Source organism: Apodemus sylvaticus, chromosome 19 (assembly GCF_947179515.1).
Source record: "Apodemus sylvaticus chromosome 19, mApoSyl1.1, whole genome shotgun sequence".
In the NCBI taxonomy this organism is placed as follows: Eukaryota; Metazoa; Chordata; class Mammalia; order Rodentia; family Muridae; genus Apodemus; species Apodemus sylvaticus.
The window spans coordinates 57,367,770-57,384,740 of NC_067490.1; the positions used below are offsets into that span (position 1 = coordinate 57,367,770).

Sequence of the window (16,971 nt, forward strand, 5' to 3'; positions counted from 1 at the left end):
CTTAGGGTCTTAAGTATTATGTTGGACAAATTGTCCCTGGTTCCCAGAGGAAGGAACCATAGATAAGAAAACATGGGCTAGAGTAAGTAACTGTTTTCAAGATTACTATGCAACTTTTGGTCTTGGGGGGGGGGGTTCCGGTTACTGCCTTTAACTACTGGTCTCTGATTAATGACATTATTCAGAATTCCTCCTGCTTTCAGGATCTAGTTCTCTGAAAAAGCATTCATCCAGACACTGTCTCTGTGCTCTCTTATCCCTCCTGCCTCTGATACATATGGAGGAGGGACATTTAAAACGGTCTCTGTCTATGTCTGCTCTTTTCCCTAATTTCTCAAAAAGACCAAAGTCTATCCTTCTCTACAAAATCTAGTCATAATTCAGGTGCTGACACTCTATCACCTGGGGAGGAAGTCAAATTGGAGAGGAAAGCTGCGAGCAGAAGAGGCACTGAAAAAAAATTTCTTCCCTCTGCCAAATGATAGCTGCAAGGAGCAAGTAGCTCTCTTAAAGGAGCTAGGAGAGTTATAGGGACAAATGATCACTCTAACTTCAGGATTTATTTCAAAAACAAATACCTAGAAAAAGCCAGAGCCAAAACAAGTCCCTTAACTTTAAAATTTTAGAAAAATTAAAGTCCGCAGTCACAACCTATGGGCAATGCTCCCTTCATTTTGGCACTTACAATCTTCCACTGACGATTGGCTCACACCTGAGGAATTTATCCAGCTTGCTTGAGCTGAGATCTCTGGGGGAAAATTTGTTCTTTGGAAGTCAGAGGCAGCTGAAGTGGCTGGAGAAATCAAAAGTAAAAACCGCTCACAGGCAGAATGTAAGTCCTAGACTGCAAAGAAATCCCTGGGCTCTCCTCCCCTCCCACCTCTCTCCACATAGTCATGGCCAGTCTCTACTTATATATACACACACTCTCTCTCTGCCTTTCTCTGCCTCCAGTACCCCATTAATTTTTACCCTCCATCCTGAGTAAACTTTATTCTATACCATGTCTGTGTGTGTTTGCCTAGGCACCCCCCCCCTTCCCCACACTGCCGTATATTATATTCTCCAAACCTCTTTCTCTTTTTGTGAATCCAACAGAGATTAAAAAAGCAGGACACTGGGGAGTAACTATCAGTGACTGCCACTGTGCCTCCCCTCCCTTCTCTGGCAGAATTCCCAGAAAAACAGAAGACAAGGGGTTAAATCTTAAACAAGAGAGAGAAAAACCAGGTTTCAGAAAAGCAGTTTTTCCACATGCAGGACGTGGTATCAAAAAAATGGTTAATAGCTATTTCACAACTCTCCTGGGGAGGAGAGGAAAGCCAGAGACATCCTGCTTCCTTCTCAAATCCTATTGGAGATATTCTTAGTTCTGGTTAAGATATGTGGATCTCTTTGGAACATCAAGTTCCCTCTCTGTCTGTTGTCTGTCTTTGGTGCAACAAAACCTGTCCATATGTGTGTCAATTTATGTTTGTCTATTGTTTTAATTGGCTGAATGATTGTTATTTTTATGTTTTATGTTGAAAAGAAAAAAATGGTAAAAAATAATGTTATCTTCTGGCAGTCCTGCCAGTTGCAGTTTACACAGAGGAGGCTGATTTAAGGTGCCTCACATTCTTAACTAGGAGTCAAACACAACTGAAGAAAAAGCTACTTCTTAAAGAGCCAGCAGCCTCAAGCTCTAGGACAAGTGGAAATGGTTAATTCTCCTAGAAAAATTTCTACCATGGTGATGATTGGATTCAAAGAGCTTTATTCCCCTGAAATTACAACTGGAGGAAAATTTTTTGTTTGGTTTAAAATTATGAGATTCGTGTAATTGCTTCATCTTTATTTCTAATTGGTCTTAAAGATATAAATGTTTTACATGTCTTGATTATAGAATATTGTACATGATTTAAAAGGTATAATGATGGTAACAAAAGGTAAGTTTAAAACTGATAATTCAGGGTTAGAGCTATCTTAAGCAACACGTGGCATGACACAATCCAAGATAAACAGGTCTCTAAGATATTTCTAAATTGACATAATGTTTTATGTGGTTCTTATCCTAGATATCAGACTTGTAAAAATAAGATTAAAATAATGTCTCTTCAATAAGTTACACTGTCATACATTCAAACATACTGATGGACAAACTTTGCAGTATGAAAGTGATGTGTTTGCTATTAATTTTAAGGAGAAAAGATTGTTTAAAACTGGGTTTTGCTTTCAAAAATTATAGTTATGCTTTGATATTACAGGCTCCTTTTTTTATTTGACCTTCATACAATGGGGTCTGGTTATAGGCTACTCCTTGCAGGACCTGTGGGTGTAGGTCTGATCTTAGAGATAATAGACTCAGAACAAAAGATTTACATTTGAGTTAATACAAAGCTCCGAGTTGCCTCAGCAGAGGCTTGAGAGACACAGCTTTCATCTTGCAGGCCTCACCTAGAGAGTTTCTTACCAAAAGAACATTTTTAACATATTTATACAAATATGGTTCAAAATACAGTTCAAACTTAGATCTGTGAAAGATTAATGAGGCTATATAGAAATTATAAAGGCATTAAAATTTGGCCTGCCTACTACATACAAAATCATTATAGATTTAAATAGTTTTTTTTTTCCTTTATGGATACTGATAATCATAAAAGCATTTACTTCTAACTTTAAAAGAGCATAAGATAACTTTAAAAAAAACAATAAAATAATTTCATTAGAAAGTTCTTCTTCAAGAAATGGCTTGCTCTTAACAATGGGCTTTTAAATTTTTTAAGTAAATAATTTAAAAAAATGTTAAGATAAATTATTTGGCAAAGACACTGCTTTAAGTTTGCCATAAGAGGATTTAAGCCTCTGCTGTTCTCAAGATAGATGGCAAAATAAATATTGAGAGATATAACTTGGAGAAAGCTACTGTAAGTATTTGTCAACAGTTTATGATATACTTCCATTCCTTAACAAAGAGAACATTAATGTAAAATCTCTCCAAATAAAGTTTTAACATCTCCAATAAAGATTTGGTGTAATAATTAAGTGTTGCAAGATAAAATCATAGAAATATTTTTAAAAGGAATGTTTTAAGAGCATGATGAAATGTTTGTTCCTTATTTTAAACAGCAATTAAATTGATTATTATTAATTGTTAATCTATTACATGGCAAGCCTTTTTTGACAAGATTAATAATTGTTATCTAAATTGTTAAAAATTTGCCTCATGGTTCCTCAGAGAACTGGGCATGTCACTTCCTGAGGACCCTGTTATACCACTACTGGGAATATATCCAGAGGATTCTTCAGCATGCAATAAGGACACATGCTCAACTATGTTCATAGCAGCCCTATCTGTAATAGCCAGAAGCTGGAAAGAACCTAGGTGTCCTTCAACAGAGGAATGGATACAAAAAATGTGATATATTTACACACAATGGAGTACTATTCAGCCATTAGAAACAATGAATTCATGAAATTCTTAGACAAATGGATGGAGCTGGAGAATATCATACTAAGTGAGGTAACCTGGTCTCAAAAGATCAATCATGGTATGCACTCACTGATAAGTGGATATTAGACTAGAAAATTTGAATACCGAGGACATAATCCACAGATTAAATGATGTCCAAAAAGAATGGAGGAGTGGCCCCTGGTTCTGGAAAGACTCAGTGCAAGAGTATAGGGGAATTCCAGAACAGGGAAGTGGGAAGGGGTAGAGGGAAGAATAGGGGGACGGAAGAAGGCTTATGGGACTTGCGGGGAGTGGGGACCCAGAAAAGGGGAAATCATTTGTAATGTAAATAAAAAAATAAATAAATTAAGATTTGCTAAAGAGGAAAAAAAATTTGCCTCATACATGTTTTTATATTTTTATAGATTTATACATGCATCCTATAAAAATGCATCTACTGTGGGAGTAAAGCTCATATAATTAGACCACATGTTTATTCTTTTGAGTTTCCCCTTGCTTCAGCACAGATAATTGAATTGGGTGCTATAGCTGCTCTTTTTAAAATGTTAAAAATCAAATTTTTGATTTCTATATTGATAATATATACATATAGCTCATGGCTTACATTGCTTAAAATTGTTTCTTTTCTAAATTCTACCTATTCTTAAATTTTACAATTATTTATACAAATACAATTCAAAAAAATTAATTAAAAATATGCATATGACTATTAACAGCTTTTCAAGCTTTTTAGTTATAGCTGTTTTAACAGAATAAACAACAACAAAAAAATAAAATTAGTCATTACATATGTTATTTTTCTATACTGAATGTTCCAAATCAGTTTAAGACAAATATTATAACTGACTATTAGAGTCATTTGAGATGTTTTTTCAATAATTTTATATTAGTCATATTATTGAGATTCCTCATAATTCTCAAAGACAAGATATTGTGGAACAGGCCCATAAAACTTTACAACAATATTTTTATAATAAAAGGGAAAAATCACATCTTTATATACCACAAAAATTTTAAAATTTTAATGCTAGGGATCTCTCTGAGTGTAGATAAGAGGGCATACTTGTGTTTTTTCTGCAGGATGATGAAGAACCATCATAGCTGCCAGAGTATGCTAATGCTGAGACAAAGAATGATGCTGATTATAATCACTGAAAATGGCCACAGTTCTCAACACCTTTGGATGTCTCCTACTCATGCTGACACCACAGACATTTACAGACAAAACACCCCTCTTTGCATGGCAATTTTATTTAGCTAAAAATTAAACAAATTATAAACAGATTAAAGTGGAGATGTTGGCAACTGCTGATTGCCCCCTTTCAGGTTGTCAAAAGGCCATATATTTACATTTTACAGATTTCAAGTGGAGACTTGAACTCATAGAACATGGCCTGCCATTTATTTTCTTTAAGACATCCACAGGATTTACTTTGGTTGTTTGGGACCCTTGGGAGAGCCTCTGGACTTCTCCTCATGGGATTTCATCCAAGTAAAACATAATTTTACACCCATGTGTAGCTTTCTAACAGATGGTGAATCCTGCAAGGCCTATAATCCCTCTACAAAGGGATGTTGCACACTTTTACAAATTACGTTTGCCACCCATGCAAAATCTCCCAATCTACATTAGCAAATAGGCTATGAATGGGGTCTTCACCTCTATGTACTTGGCTTAGATGCAGGTATTATTTTTTCTATTAAGCTCCTTAAAGAGCCTTTATATCATGCCTAGCAAGTCCCAATGGGACCAAATCCTGTGTTGGTACTTCGCCCTGTTCCTCCTAGAGGAATTGATCAGGACACCACCCATGCTCCTTCTCTTAATGGTACCTCCCTACTTTCTGTATTTCCCCTCTGACCACCAGCTAAGCCATCAGCCACTACACTGCCTGCCTGTACAGCCAGCTGCCACTAAGAATCTTGTACTTTCTTTAGTTAATCAGACTTTTCTCACCTTAAATGAAACTTCCCCTGAACTTGTTGAAGATTGCTTGTTGTGCTACCATTCTCAGCCACCCTTTTATGAAGGAAATGCCGTTCTTGGTGATTCCCCCCCCCACCTCATGCTGATGATCCATTGCACTGCCATTAGCAAAAGGGTGCTTGGCCAGGTCTTTCATTAACCCAAATATCTGGCCTGGGACTTTGTGTGATCTCTAGTGGAACAAATGCCCCCTCAGTTTATGCTCACTTATGCAATGAAACTTATTTTCCCCCTCCTGGCAATTATTTTATTCTCTGCCCCCCAAGGAGGGAACCTGGTGTGAGTGCCTTGATGGCCTTACACCTTGCCTCTCTGCCTTAGTTTTTCAAAATCAAAAAGATGGAGAGAGCCATGAGTTTTACATCCTTATTAAGATGATTCCTCATTTAATTTATTATCGCTCTGAAGAATTTTTTCACCTGTGGAATCAATCCACATCCACTGGAGACTGCACTTCTTTGAGCCACCCTCGCAGAAAACCTATCTCTGCTGTTACTATCTCTGTCCTACTTGGCCTTGGAGCTATGGGAGCAGGGGCAGGTATTTCTTCCTTTGTTCTTTCTAACTCTAGGTACACAGAGGTAAGTGCCACCATTGATCAAGACATGCAACGCCTTCAGCAGGGGATAATTGATCTTTCCCACTCTGCTGACTCCCTAGCTGAGATTGTCCTCTAAAATAGGTGGGGACTTGATCTCCTGTCGCTCCAACAGGGTGGACTTTGTACAGCTTTAAAAGAAGAGTGCTGTTTTTATGCTAGTAAGACAGGAGTTGTAAAAAAATAGCATGAAAATAGTCAGATAAAGACTAGAAAAATGTAAGAGAGGAAGAGAACAGAAAGAAAGTTGGTATGAAAATTGGCTTTCTACCTCTCCATGGCTCACTACACTTTTACACAGTATCATAGGACCCTTTGTAGGTCTATTATTGTTATATTCTTTTGGACCATGGGCTTTTAAATGCCTCACCACCCTAATTAAGAAGCAGGTGGATGACTTGGCAGCCAAGCCCATTTAGGTACATTACCATCGTTTGGCTATGGAGGATTGAGAGATGGCTACCTAAACCCCCAGGGCAAAACAGCCCAAACAGCACACTCGAGTACCCTAACAGAGAGAGCATTCCTGTCTCAGCCATTCCAGCTGGGACTCCAGAAGGAGCCCCACAAGCTGAAGGCACCAATAACAATAAACTTGCTGGGCAGTTAGCCAACGACAGGCAACTTTCCAGGGCCATTCCCACCTAAGACAGGAGTTTCTGGAGGCTGGCAGAGACGTCCAAATGGGACCGGGATGATGGATGACCGGGTTGATTCCTAAGACGGGTGCTGCCCCATTATCTTGGTGCCTCATCTGCTTTCCATCAATGGCTATCTGACCTCTGCTCTCTACTATACAGAGAAGGGAGAGATGCCAGGAGCCATCCTCACTTAGATCTCAATGCCAAGAGCTCTCAATACCAGGAGCCATCCCCACCTAGATCTCGCTGCCAGGAGATCTTGATACCAGGAGTCATTCTCACTTAGATCTCCATGCCAGGAGCCATTCTTAAGTCGATCTCAAAACCCCTCCTTTTGAAGCTCATCTGTGAATAGGTTACTATAGCAACCACCTTCCACTTTACCTCCTCATGACCCCCTTTTTTATCATGCCAAGGTTCCAGCAGCAATAACAAGCCTTTCCCAGAAATTCTGAGAAACTGTTTCTTAGAAATGATGCCAGCCCCCTGAGATTGTTCCCCCTTAACCCCTCCCTACACCTATACATTTCCCTTTAAATTAGATTGTGTAAAAAAATAAAACTTGACAGTTTGATCGGAATACTGACTTGCTGTCTGTCTTCTCATGTCTCTTGTCTCTCGCCTTTCTCTTAGGTAGTTCCGGGGACCCTGTTGACTGTCCTGCGGGTCAGGACACCATACTGGTGGCTGTTGGGATTCATAAATATCATAGAGAGATCTGCAAGTGGTTGTTTCCTCCCTTGGAAGATTGCATGGAACCTTCTGGTACATTGGAATTTGGCTCTCAGAGTAATGGCTTTCAATTCTGCCTTTCAGTGACTGTATTGCATGTTGTCTTCAGCAATAGGGACTGGTGTAATCAAGGGCAATAGCAATAGCCTATAATAGCTGGGGTGTGTCTTGGGAAACTCCAATGAACCACTCAAGAGGAAGCTTTTCATTCTTGGTATGGAATTCTTCTTTAATAGTCTGTGGCTCTTATGGGGGCAATTGTCAGCCCAGATAAGAAGATTCCATTTAAATTATATGTGTGTGTACACCCCCCCCAAACAAAACGAAACCAAAAAGAAAACATATTCTATGTTTACATTCCAAATGATTTTCCCTTTCCTGGTTCCCCCTCCCCATAAGTTCCCAAAGCCCTCTTCCCTCTCCCCATCCTCCTATCAACCCCCTCCTACTTCTCTGACCTGGCACTCCCCTAAAGTGCTGGAACAAGCCTTTTCAGGATCTGGGACCTCTGCTTCCTTCTTCGTGGGAGTCATTTGATATGTGAATTGTCTCTTGGGTATTCAGAGTTTCTGAGTTAATATCCACTTATCAGTGACTGGGTTACCTCACTTAGGATGATATTTTCCAGATCCAACCATTTGCTTAAGAATTTCATGAATTCATTCTTTTTAATTGCTGAGTAGTATTCCATTGTGTAAATATACCACATTTTCTATATCCATTCCTCCATTGAGGGACATCTGGCTTCTTTCCAGCTTCTGGCTATTATAAATAAGGCTGCTATAAACATAGTGGAGCATGTGTCCTTATTGCATGCTGGGGAATCCTCTGGGTATATGCCCAGTAGTGGTATGGCAGGGTCCTCCGGAAGTATTATGCCCAGTTTTCTGAGGAACAGCCAGACTGATTTCCAGAGTGGTTGTACCAACTTGCATTCCTACCAGCAGTGGAGGACTGTTCCTCTTTCTCCACATCCTCGCCAACACCTGCTATCTCCTGAGTTTTTAATCTTCGCCATTCTGACTGGTGTAAGGTGAAATCTCAGGTTGTTTTGATTTGCATTTCTGTAATGACTAGTGATGTTGAACATTTCTTAGAGTTAGAAAGAGCAATACTCAAATTCATCTGTAATAACAAAAAAAAACAGGATAGCTAAAACTATTCTCAGCAGTAAAAGAACTTCCAGGGAATCAGTATACCGTACCTCAAGCAGTACTACAGAACAATAGTGTTAAAAACTGCATGGTATTGGTACAGTGAGAGGCAGGTAGATCAATGCAATAGGATTGAAGACCCAGAAATGAACACACACACCTATGGTCACTTTATCTTTGACAGAGGATCTGAAAACATCCAGTGGAAAAAAGATAGCCTTTTCAACAAATGGTGCTGGTTCAACTGGAGGTCAGCTTGAAGAAGATTGTGAATTGATCCATTCTTATCTCCTTGTACTAAGCTCAACTCCAAGTGTATCAAGGACCTCCACATAAAACCAGACACACTGAAACTAATAGAAAAGAAACTGGGGAAGACCCTTGAGGACATGGGCACAGGGGAAATGTTTCTGAACAGATCACCAATAGCTTATGCTCTAAGATCAAGAATTGACAAATGGGACCTCATAAAATTACAATTTCTGTAAGGCAAAAAACACTGTCAAGCAGACAAAACGGCAACCAATAAATTGGGAAAGGATCTTCACCAACCCTAAATCTGATAGAGGGCTAATATCCAATATATACAAAGAATTTAAGAAGCTAGATGCCAGAGAGCCAAATAACCCTATTAAAAATGGGGTACAGAGCTAAACAAAGAATTTTCACATGAAGAACTTCGAATGGCTGAGAAGCTCCTTAAGAAATGTTCAACATCACTTTTTTCCTTAATAAAGGGTCTTAGTTATGAACCTGGGGTTCATCACCACACAGCACTCTAACATACACCTGCCCACACAAAGGTTGGAAGGCCAGCAATGCCCCCAATCTTCCTATTGCCAACTCACCCTTCGCACTGAAATTTCAAGCCTATGAAACGATATCCAATTTTTACATGGACAATGCAGATACAACACAGGCCCTTATGCTTTCACAGGAAGTACTCTTCCCTAGCAAACTATTCTCCAAGACCAAATTAAAGTTGATTTTGAAAATAAGTGTACCATTAGGTAATGATGATCTCTTAAAATATACTAAAATTTGAGAAATGAGGCAAACATTAATTTATTGCAAAGGCTAAATGTGTAAGGCTGCATATTCACACATTATAGTAGTACATTTGGACTATGATTTGTAATCCATCCTGCAATAAATTGTTACATGATAATTGATTAATTTCTTTTTATTCTAAATGTGTGAACAAATGTGCATTCGTATGAATCAAATTATGAGGCATAGTCCACTTATTGCTACAAAGAAAAATAAAAAAATTGAAAATACTAGTACAGTTTTAAAATGCTATGAAATCAAAACATTTGAATACAATTGGATACTAAGCTAATATTATACTGCTTAAACATGCCCAAATACTCAGAACAATATTTCTTAGAATATGTATTAGTCTAATATTTATAACCATACTTCCTTATACACAATATCTAATGCTAGACCTTAACTCAAACTACAATATTGCATTGGTTTAAAATATGTGTATGGTAAACAAAATTTCTCCAGATTGTATTCAAGTACCAACAGTGTTTTCATCTATGAGGAATCAGATGAATTAAATTTTCTTGCTTTGTATTTTGTTAAATTATTTAGATCATTTGTCTATTCCTTCAAATGTCTTCAGGATGAAATTATCTCAGTGTCCCTAGAACTGAATTATATTGATGCACTACCATGCCTTCCTCTTTTTTTTTAACAAAGGCTGTGATATCACAGAGGTTGCAGTAAAACGATAGGTGCACTGTTTGTATATTATCTTTCTATTCTAGGGTTCTTAAGGGGAAACAATGAGAGTCTGTGTTAGGGTGAGTTGGTAAATACTGATAGGACATACTCAAATAATAAACTTTAAATTTTGGAACTTTGTGTGAAGTAGAAACTTAAGGGTTCTTTGTAAAGTCAGTTGTGTTGGCAGATGGCATTTTTCTGGGGTAAACACATGAAGGAGTATTTTTCCTGAAACAGGTACAAGTGAAAGAATGCTTTGTTAAAGCAGACACCTGAACGAATGTTTTCCTGAAGCAGACATAGATGAAAGGATGTTTTGCTAAAGCAAACACATGAAAAGGGACTTGATGAAGGGTTCTTTGGTAATGACATACATGTATTGTTTCACTTTACATGGATTGTTGAGCTCCATTTGTCATGACTCCATAGAGAGAAACACGTTTTTAAAAAAGACCTTCTGGTCTTATGCTGGCAGCATCTTGCCACTTCCTTAGACCTGGGCCTATTAGCAGAGTGGGGTCAACTGATACAGACTCATGTGCTCATGTGGAGTTTTGCTAAGACAAACATGCTGAGCCAAAACACATGGTGAGGCAAGACCTGTGGATACCACATGATGTTTGAAGGGAGTTATAATTAGGTCTCAATAGACTATGAGAAGGGCTTGCTTGTAGAGCTTGCTTTGTAACACTTCTTGGTCTCGTGTCTTTGTTGATCTTCACTTTGTTGAGAGAGGCACAGCTGAGAACTTCTCCTGGCATCCCTTGTGGTCTTGGTCCCTTCTGTTGACTTGACTGAGGCCTGGATGTTCCTACTAGGTTGTGCCAGAGCTGCTGCTATCCCAACACAACTGAACTGGACTGCTGGTATATCTGGGAAGTGATTGTAAGTGGATTGAGCTGCTGCTGCTGACTGGTGAACTGAAGTGTGGATTACTTGACAACTCAGATGGGGTTTGCTCCAAAGAAACATTTCTAAACAGGTACATATCTCCCTTGTCTTAATAACCTTTATTTTCTACTACCTCTGATGGGTGACAGGCTAGAAGGTAAATTAAAGCATTTAGAAACCAATATTAAAAGTAGAATTAAAAAACAAACAAACAAAAAACCAAAAACAAAACAAAAAGGTAGAATTAGGGAAGGGGAACATGTCTACATTTGGCATTTGGTATCAGAAATGAATCAGTGGCCAAATAAGGTAATGGATTTTGGGGGCTAGTTTTTAAAATATAACTTTTTTAGTAAGGGAGAGGAAGAAGGCAAAACCTATTTGCTATGTTTGCCATGCTTGGGTTTATATTTTTCATGATCAGGCCTGCTAGACCCCTTCAACTTCCTCATCTAATGCTACAAATAAGACAGATTATGAATGATGGTTATGTTGGTGCATGCTAGGGGTTACCATGATTATTTAACAGTGCAGGGTACTTGGTAATCTGAATTATGCATAATTTATTTCCAGACTATTCTTCTAAGGCACTTACTTCTAAGTGGATTTACAGCAATGACTTTTTTTATTTAGGTTCTCCTTAAAGCACAAATTTAGATGGAGAAGTAGGTGTAGTTATCTAACATAGGCAAATATAAGAGGGAAAACAGAATGAGATAGTAAGTAGGAAATACAATATAGGATTTTGATATTGGCTTTATGGAATGAATATATATAATTTTGGGGTCATCCTAAGAAAGGGAATGTGTACCTGAAGGAAGACTGGCTAAAACATTAATCTACTTGCCACCATCTTCACTTGAAGATTTCATTTGGGTCATTATGTCTCTGTGACTTGCTGATACACAAAATGGTTTCTCAAGCTTTGAGATCTCAGGACACAGAGAAGAGTATACATACTGGGTTCTTAAAGCAGAGTGATATTAATTTATCTGCAATACATGTGAGTTTGCAGAGGACTGTGTGTTGTAGTTCTTCTGAAATAAGAACTGGTCTTAAGAATGAGATACTTCTGAACCGGAGACAACAGCTTTAAGAGAAACATACAAATGCTGCCTTTTGCTTTTGTAACCCTAAGGGTCAAAGGGGCACCAGGTGCTTTTAAGAACACTTTGAAGAACGCTTACAAGAGTAAAAATAATGAGTTGAAACAACAATCAAATGATAATTGATATTGTCTAGAAAATAACAATCTGAACAGGAATTCTTAAATTTTGCATAATGAAATCAGTTAGACTAAGACCTCCCCTACCCAGTAAAAAGCAGTGTATAAACAGCTGATCCAGGGAAAGTATATCTCTTGAAATAATTAGTAGTTAATTGCTGGGTGGTTGTGGCACACACCTGTAATCCCAGCACTCTGGGAGGCAGAGGCAGGCGAATTTCTGAGTTTGAGGCCAGCCTGGTCTACAGAGTTAGTTCCAGGACAGCCAGGGCTATACAGAGAAACCCTGTCTCAAAAAAAAAAAAAAAAAAAAAAAAAAAAAAACAAAAAAAAACAAATCCAAAAAAAACCCAAAAGAATTTTAGTAGTTAATTAAGAAATGGGAGATAAGCTTATATATAGAATCTGAACAGAAATAGAGACATTGCTACTCTACAGAGGAAACAAAGAGAGAGTGTGGAAAACAGAGACTACTAGAGAGGGACTATAAGAAATGACAGAACTCAAAGAATAGAATGAGGTTGTAGATTTGGACACAGGAAACAAAGTTCCTCAAAACATCAGTTATCCCTCTGTGAGTACATTATACTCATATTCATGACAAAGGTAGGAATATCACTACAGTTCAAAATTTTAGAGAATATAAAGGATGAATAGGACTGAAAAATCACAGTCACAAAGACAGGGTATAAACTTTCTAGAATGCCTGGTACAGTAAAAAGATGAATAAAGTAAATAAAGATGGTAAAATTTTAATTATTCATCTAAGTGCTCTGCAAAAAATCTTGTTCTGCAGTTATCCTGTACTTCAATAAATTCCTTAATTATAATAAGTACTAATGGTGCAATCCTCAGCTAAATCTGCTTCTAGTATATGAGTAAAATAAAAATATGAATATAACACTTTAAATATTAATTCACACACTTGTTCCCAGAATCAAGTTTAAAGTCTTATATATGGCCCTTAATTATTTGTACTGATTTTGGTTTTACTGATTTGAAATATTTTAGGACTAATTCTAAGTTTTTTGTTTATTCAGTTCTTTTTGTTATCATGCTTCATCATCTCTTCTTAAAAATATATGAATACTTTGCTATATAAAATTTACAACAATATGAACCAACCAGTAACCCCAAAGCTCCCAGGCACTTAACCACCAACCAAAGATTGCACATGGAGGGACCCATGGCTCTAGCCACATGGGTAGCAGATGATGGCCAGGTTGGACATCAGTGAGAAGAGAGGCCCTTGGACCTGTGAAGGCTCATTGCCCCAGGGTAGGAGAATGCCAGGTCAGGAAAGTGGGAGTCAGTGGATTAGTGAACAGGGGGAGGAGGAATGGGTTAGGGGGTTTTTAGAGGGGACCTGAGGAAAGGGGATAGCATTTGAAATGTAAATAAAGAAAATATCTAATAAAAATAATTAAAAATAAATAAATAAAATTTAGGCATTACCATTCCAGTGTTAAACTTGTCCCCACATAGAGAATGTGGAATTCTTATATGAATGATCAAGTGTTATTCTTCATTAGAAGAAAAACACATTAAATAAAGGTTTGTCTATTTATATAATAAACACTTAGAATTTACTTGGAGTAGGAGTGAATTCATTTATTTTAAGGTTTATTTTTGCCCTAAGACAATTAGAAACATAAGAAGCAGAAGATTAATCCATTCACAAAATCATACCGCATAAAAATGCCTAAGTGATGATTTAAAATCAGAAATTGAAAGATAGAGCAAAAATTGAAAGCAGAAGACAATAGCTTGATGAAAGGAGATGCACAGAAATAAAAAGAGCAAGAGAAAGTAAAAAGGATGATAAGCATTGAACAATCTGTATATTCAGTTAGTGTAGTAAATGCTAAATCTTAAATAACAAATATGCAACATATTTATATTTTGCAATGTGGTTTTATTAAAAAATTAGTGTATTTTACACAGTTTACCTTGCAGAGCTATGAATAGATATAAAGCATCAGAAAAAAGGAAAAGAATGAGTGGCAGAATTCAAATATTAAGCTACTTCACTCATTCAACAATTTTCCCATAAATATTACAGGTTACCATCATACTCTTAAGTAAAAAGGAATCAAACAAGCTGCACAGCCTTGGTTCCTGCTAACTACGATCTTCACAGACTTTTGAGCAACTGTTTTCATGTCATCTCCTCAAGAAGCAATTTTACCAGAGAGCATGGGCACAGTTTGCAATGACACCCATGGCAATTTCATCCTCCGTGGCTTCTCTGACAAGCCATGTTTAGAGAAGGTACTTTTTGGGGTAATTTTGGTCTTTTATTGTTTGACTCTTACTGGAAATACAATCATAATTTTTGTTTCCTCGAAGGACCCAAAACTGCAGATCCCAATGTACTTCTTCCTTTCCAACCTTTCCTTATTAGATATTTGTTTCACAAGCAGCTGTGTTCCTCAGATGTTGGTTAATTTGAGAAGTCCAAAGAAAACTATCACCTATAGTGGCTGTGCCACTCAGCTCTACATCTTCCTGTGGCTTGGTGCTACTGAATGTGTCCTTCTTGTTGTCATGGCTGTGGACCGCTATGTGGCAGTGTGCCATCCTCTGAGATACGTAACTGTCATGCACCCTAAAGTCTGTCTGCAGCTGGCTGTCCTTGCTTGGGGTTCTGGGTTGGTTCAGTCTCTGATCCAATCCACTGCTACCCTCAAGTTGCCCTTTTGCTCTCAGAGGGTAGTAGATGACATTGTGTGTGAAGTTCCAGCACTGATTCAGCTCTCCAGTGCAGATACTACCTACAATGAAGTGCAGATGTCCATATCCAGTGTTATCCTCCTAGTGTTACCCTTGGCCATCATTCTTTCCTCCTATGGTGCTATTGTGAAATCTGTGCTGAAAATAAAGTCACCTGCAGGGCAGAGAAAAGCATTTGGCACCTGTACTTCTCACCTTCTTGTAGTTTCCCTGTTCTATGGTACTGTCACAGGTGTCTATCTTCAACCTAAGACTCACTATGCTCATGAATGGGGCAAGTTTCTCACTCTTTTCTACACTGTAATAACTCCAACTCTTAACCCTCTCATTTATACATTGAAGAACAAGGAAGTAAAAGAAGCAGTGATAAGACTGTGGTGGAAGACTTGGATTTCCACAAAGATAACTAAAGATGCTGGCATATGAGTTTCTGTTTCTTTACTTGAAAAGGCAGAGCCATCTTAACTCAAAAACCTTGAGGTTGGCCTCCACAAAATCAAGAATAGCTTCATTTGGATTGGGGTGAAATGTTAGCTTCATTCATTAGGTATTGATTAGACCATCTATTTCTTCAAAGTGGTGATTGAAGTACAATGTGGTAGTTAAATTATTTTGGTAGTCATTTTCTTAAGAAATATGATACAGTTGATTTGTAATGAAGAACTACAATACTAGTAAATTAAACACTAAGCATTGCTTCATACCTTTCTACTGTTTCTATTTACTTCAGAATGTCCTGGGAGTTTAAAACAGAGCAAACTACAAATTAAACACTTTTTGAACTACAACACAGGCCTGTTTTTATTTACTTTAAAACATAAAATATTTATTTTATTTGTGTGAATACATCTGTCTGAATACATGCCATGAGAGTACAGGTTCTTGAAGGTGTCAGAAAAGAAGTTTGAATTCCCTGAGCCTGAAATTACAGAATAATCTGAGTGCTAAAATGTTACCTCAGGTCCTTAGAAAAATAGCAAGCATTCTGATCACTGAGCCATCTCTTGCTCCTTCTTTTTATTTTAAGACACCCCAAACTGGCAAATGTCCTAACAAAAACTCACACAAACTCATGCAGGTTCCATGATTTCCACTTCAGACTCTATGAGCCTATATGAGCTATGCTTAGGTCGTTCTGTAGGCTTTTGTCTTGTGTTCTTGACCCCTCTGAAAGTTACAATCCTTCCTGTCCCTATTCTACATGGTTTTCTGAGCTCTGTCTAATGTTTGGCTGTGGGTCTCTGTGATGAATCCCATCAGCTGTCAGAGGAAGCCTTTCTGTATGCTTCAATCTATGAGAATAACATAATATCATTAAGAATTATTTTTTGTCAATTGTGTTTGATTCTTCCATAGGTATATGGCCTCACCCACTTGATCCATCCTATTCCCATCACCAACCACCCCAAGTCTACCCACAAAAACAATTTTATTTCCCCTTCCCAGTGAGATCCTAGTGCTCCCACAAGCCAGTCCTTTTATAGAATATCTCTGTGTCTGTGTATTATTGCTTAATTATCTTATATTTAACATTTAATATCCATTTCTAAGTGAGTATATATCTGATTTGTCTTTCTGGGTCTGTGTTCTGTCATTTAGTTTTCTTATAATTCCATCTATTTGCCTGCAAAATTCTGATATATTTTTCTAATACCTGAATAATACTCCATTGTGGAAATACAAAAGATTTTTTTAAACGAATTCTTCGGTGGAGAAATACCAAGGGTGTGTCCAATTTCTGGCTATTGTGAATAAAGCCTCTGTGAACAAAAGTGAGCAAGTATCCTGTGTAAGGATGGATTATCTTTTGGTATATCTG

The 16,971-nt window shown here is 37.6% G+C and overlaps 1 protein-coding gene across 1 annotated transcript; it reads left to right on the plus strand.

Annotated features, from left to right (window-relative positions):
• The first annotated feature begins 14,615 nt into the window (after positions 1-14,615).
• On the plus strand, positions 14,616-15,578 carry LOC127669255 (olfactory receptor 2H2-like). Its single transcript, XM_052163109.1, has one exon. The coding sequence runs from the start codon at positions 14,616-14,618 to the stop codon at positions 15,576-15,578; it is 963 nt and encodes a 320-aa protein (XP_052019069.1).
• The last annotated feature ends 1,393 nt before the right edge of the window (positions 15,579-16,971 follow it).

Coding starts and splice junctions, on each gene's coding strand:
- LOC127669255 (XM_052163109.1), top strand. CDS start 14,616: ATGGGCACAGTTTGCAATGACACCCATGGCAATTTCATCCTCCGTGGC.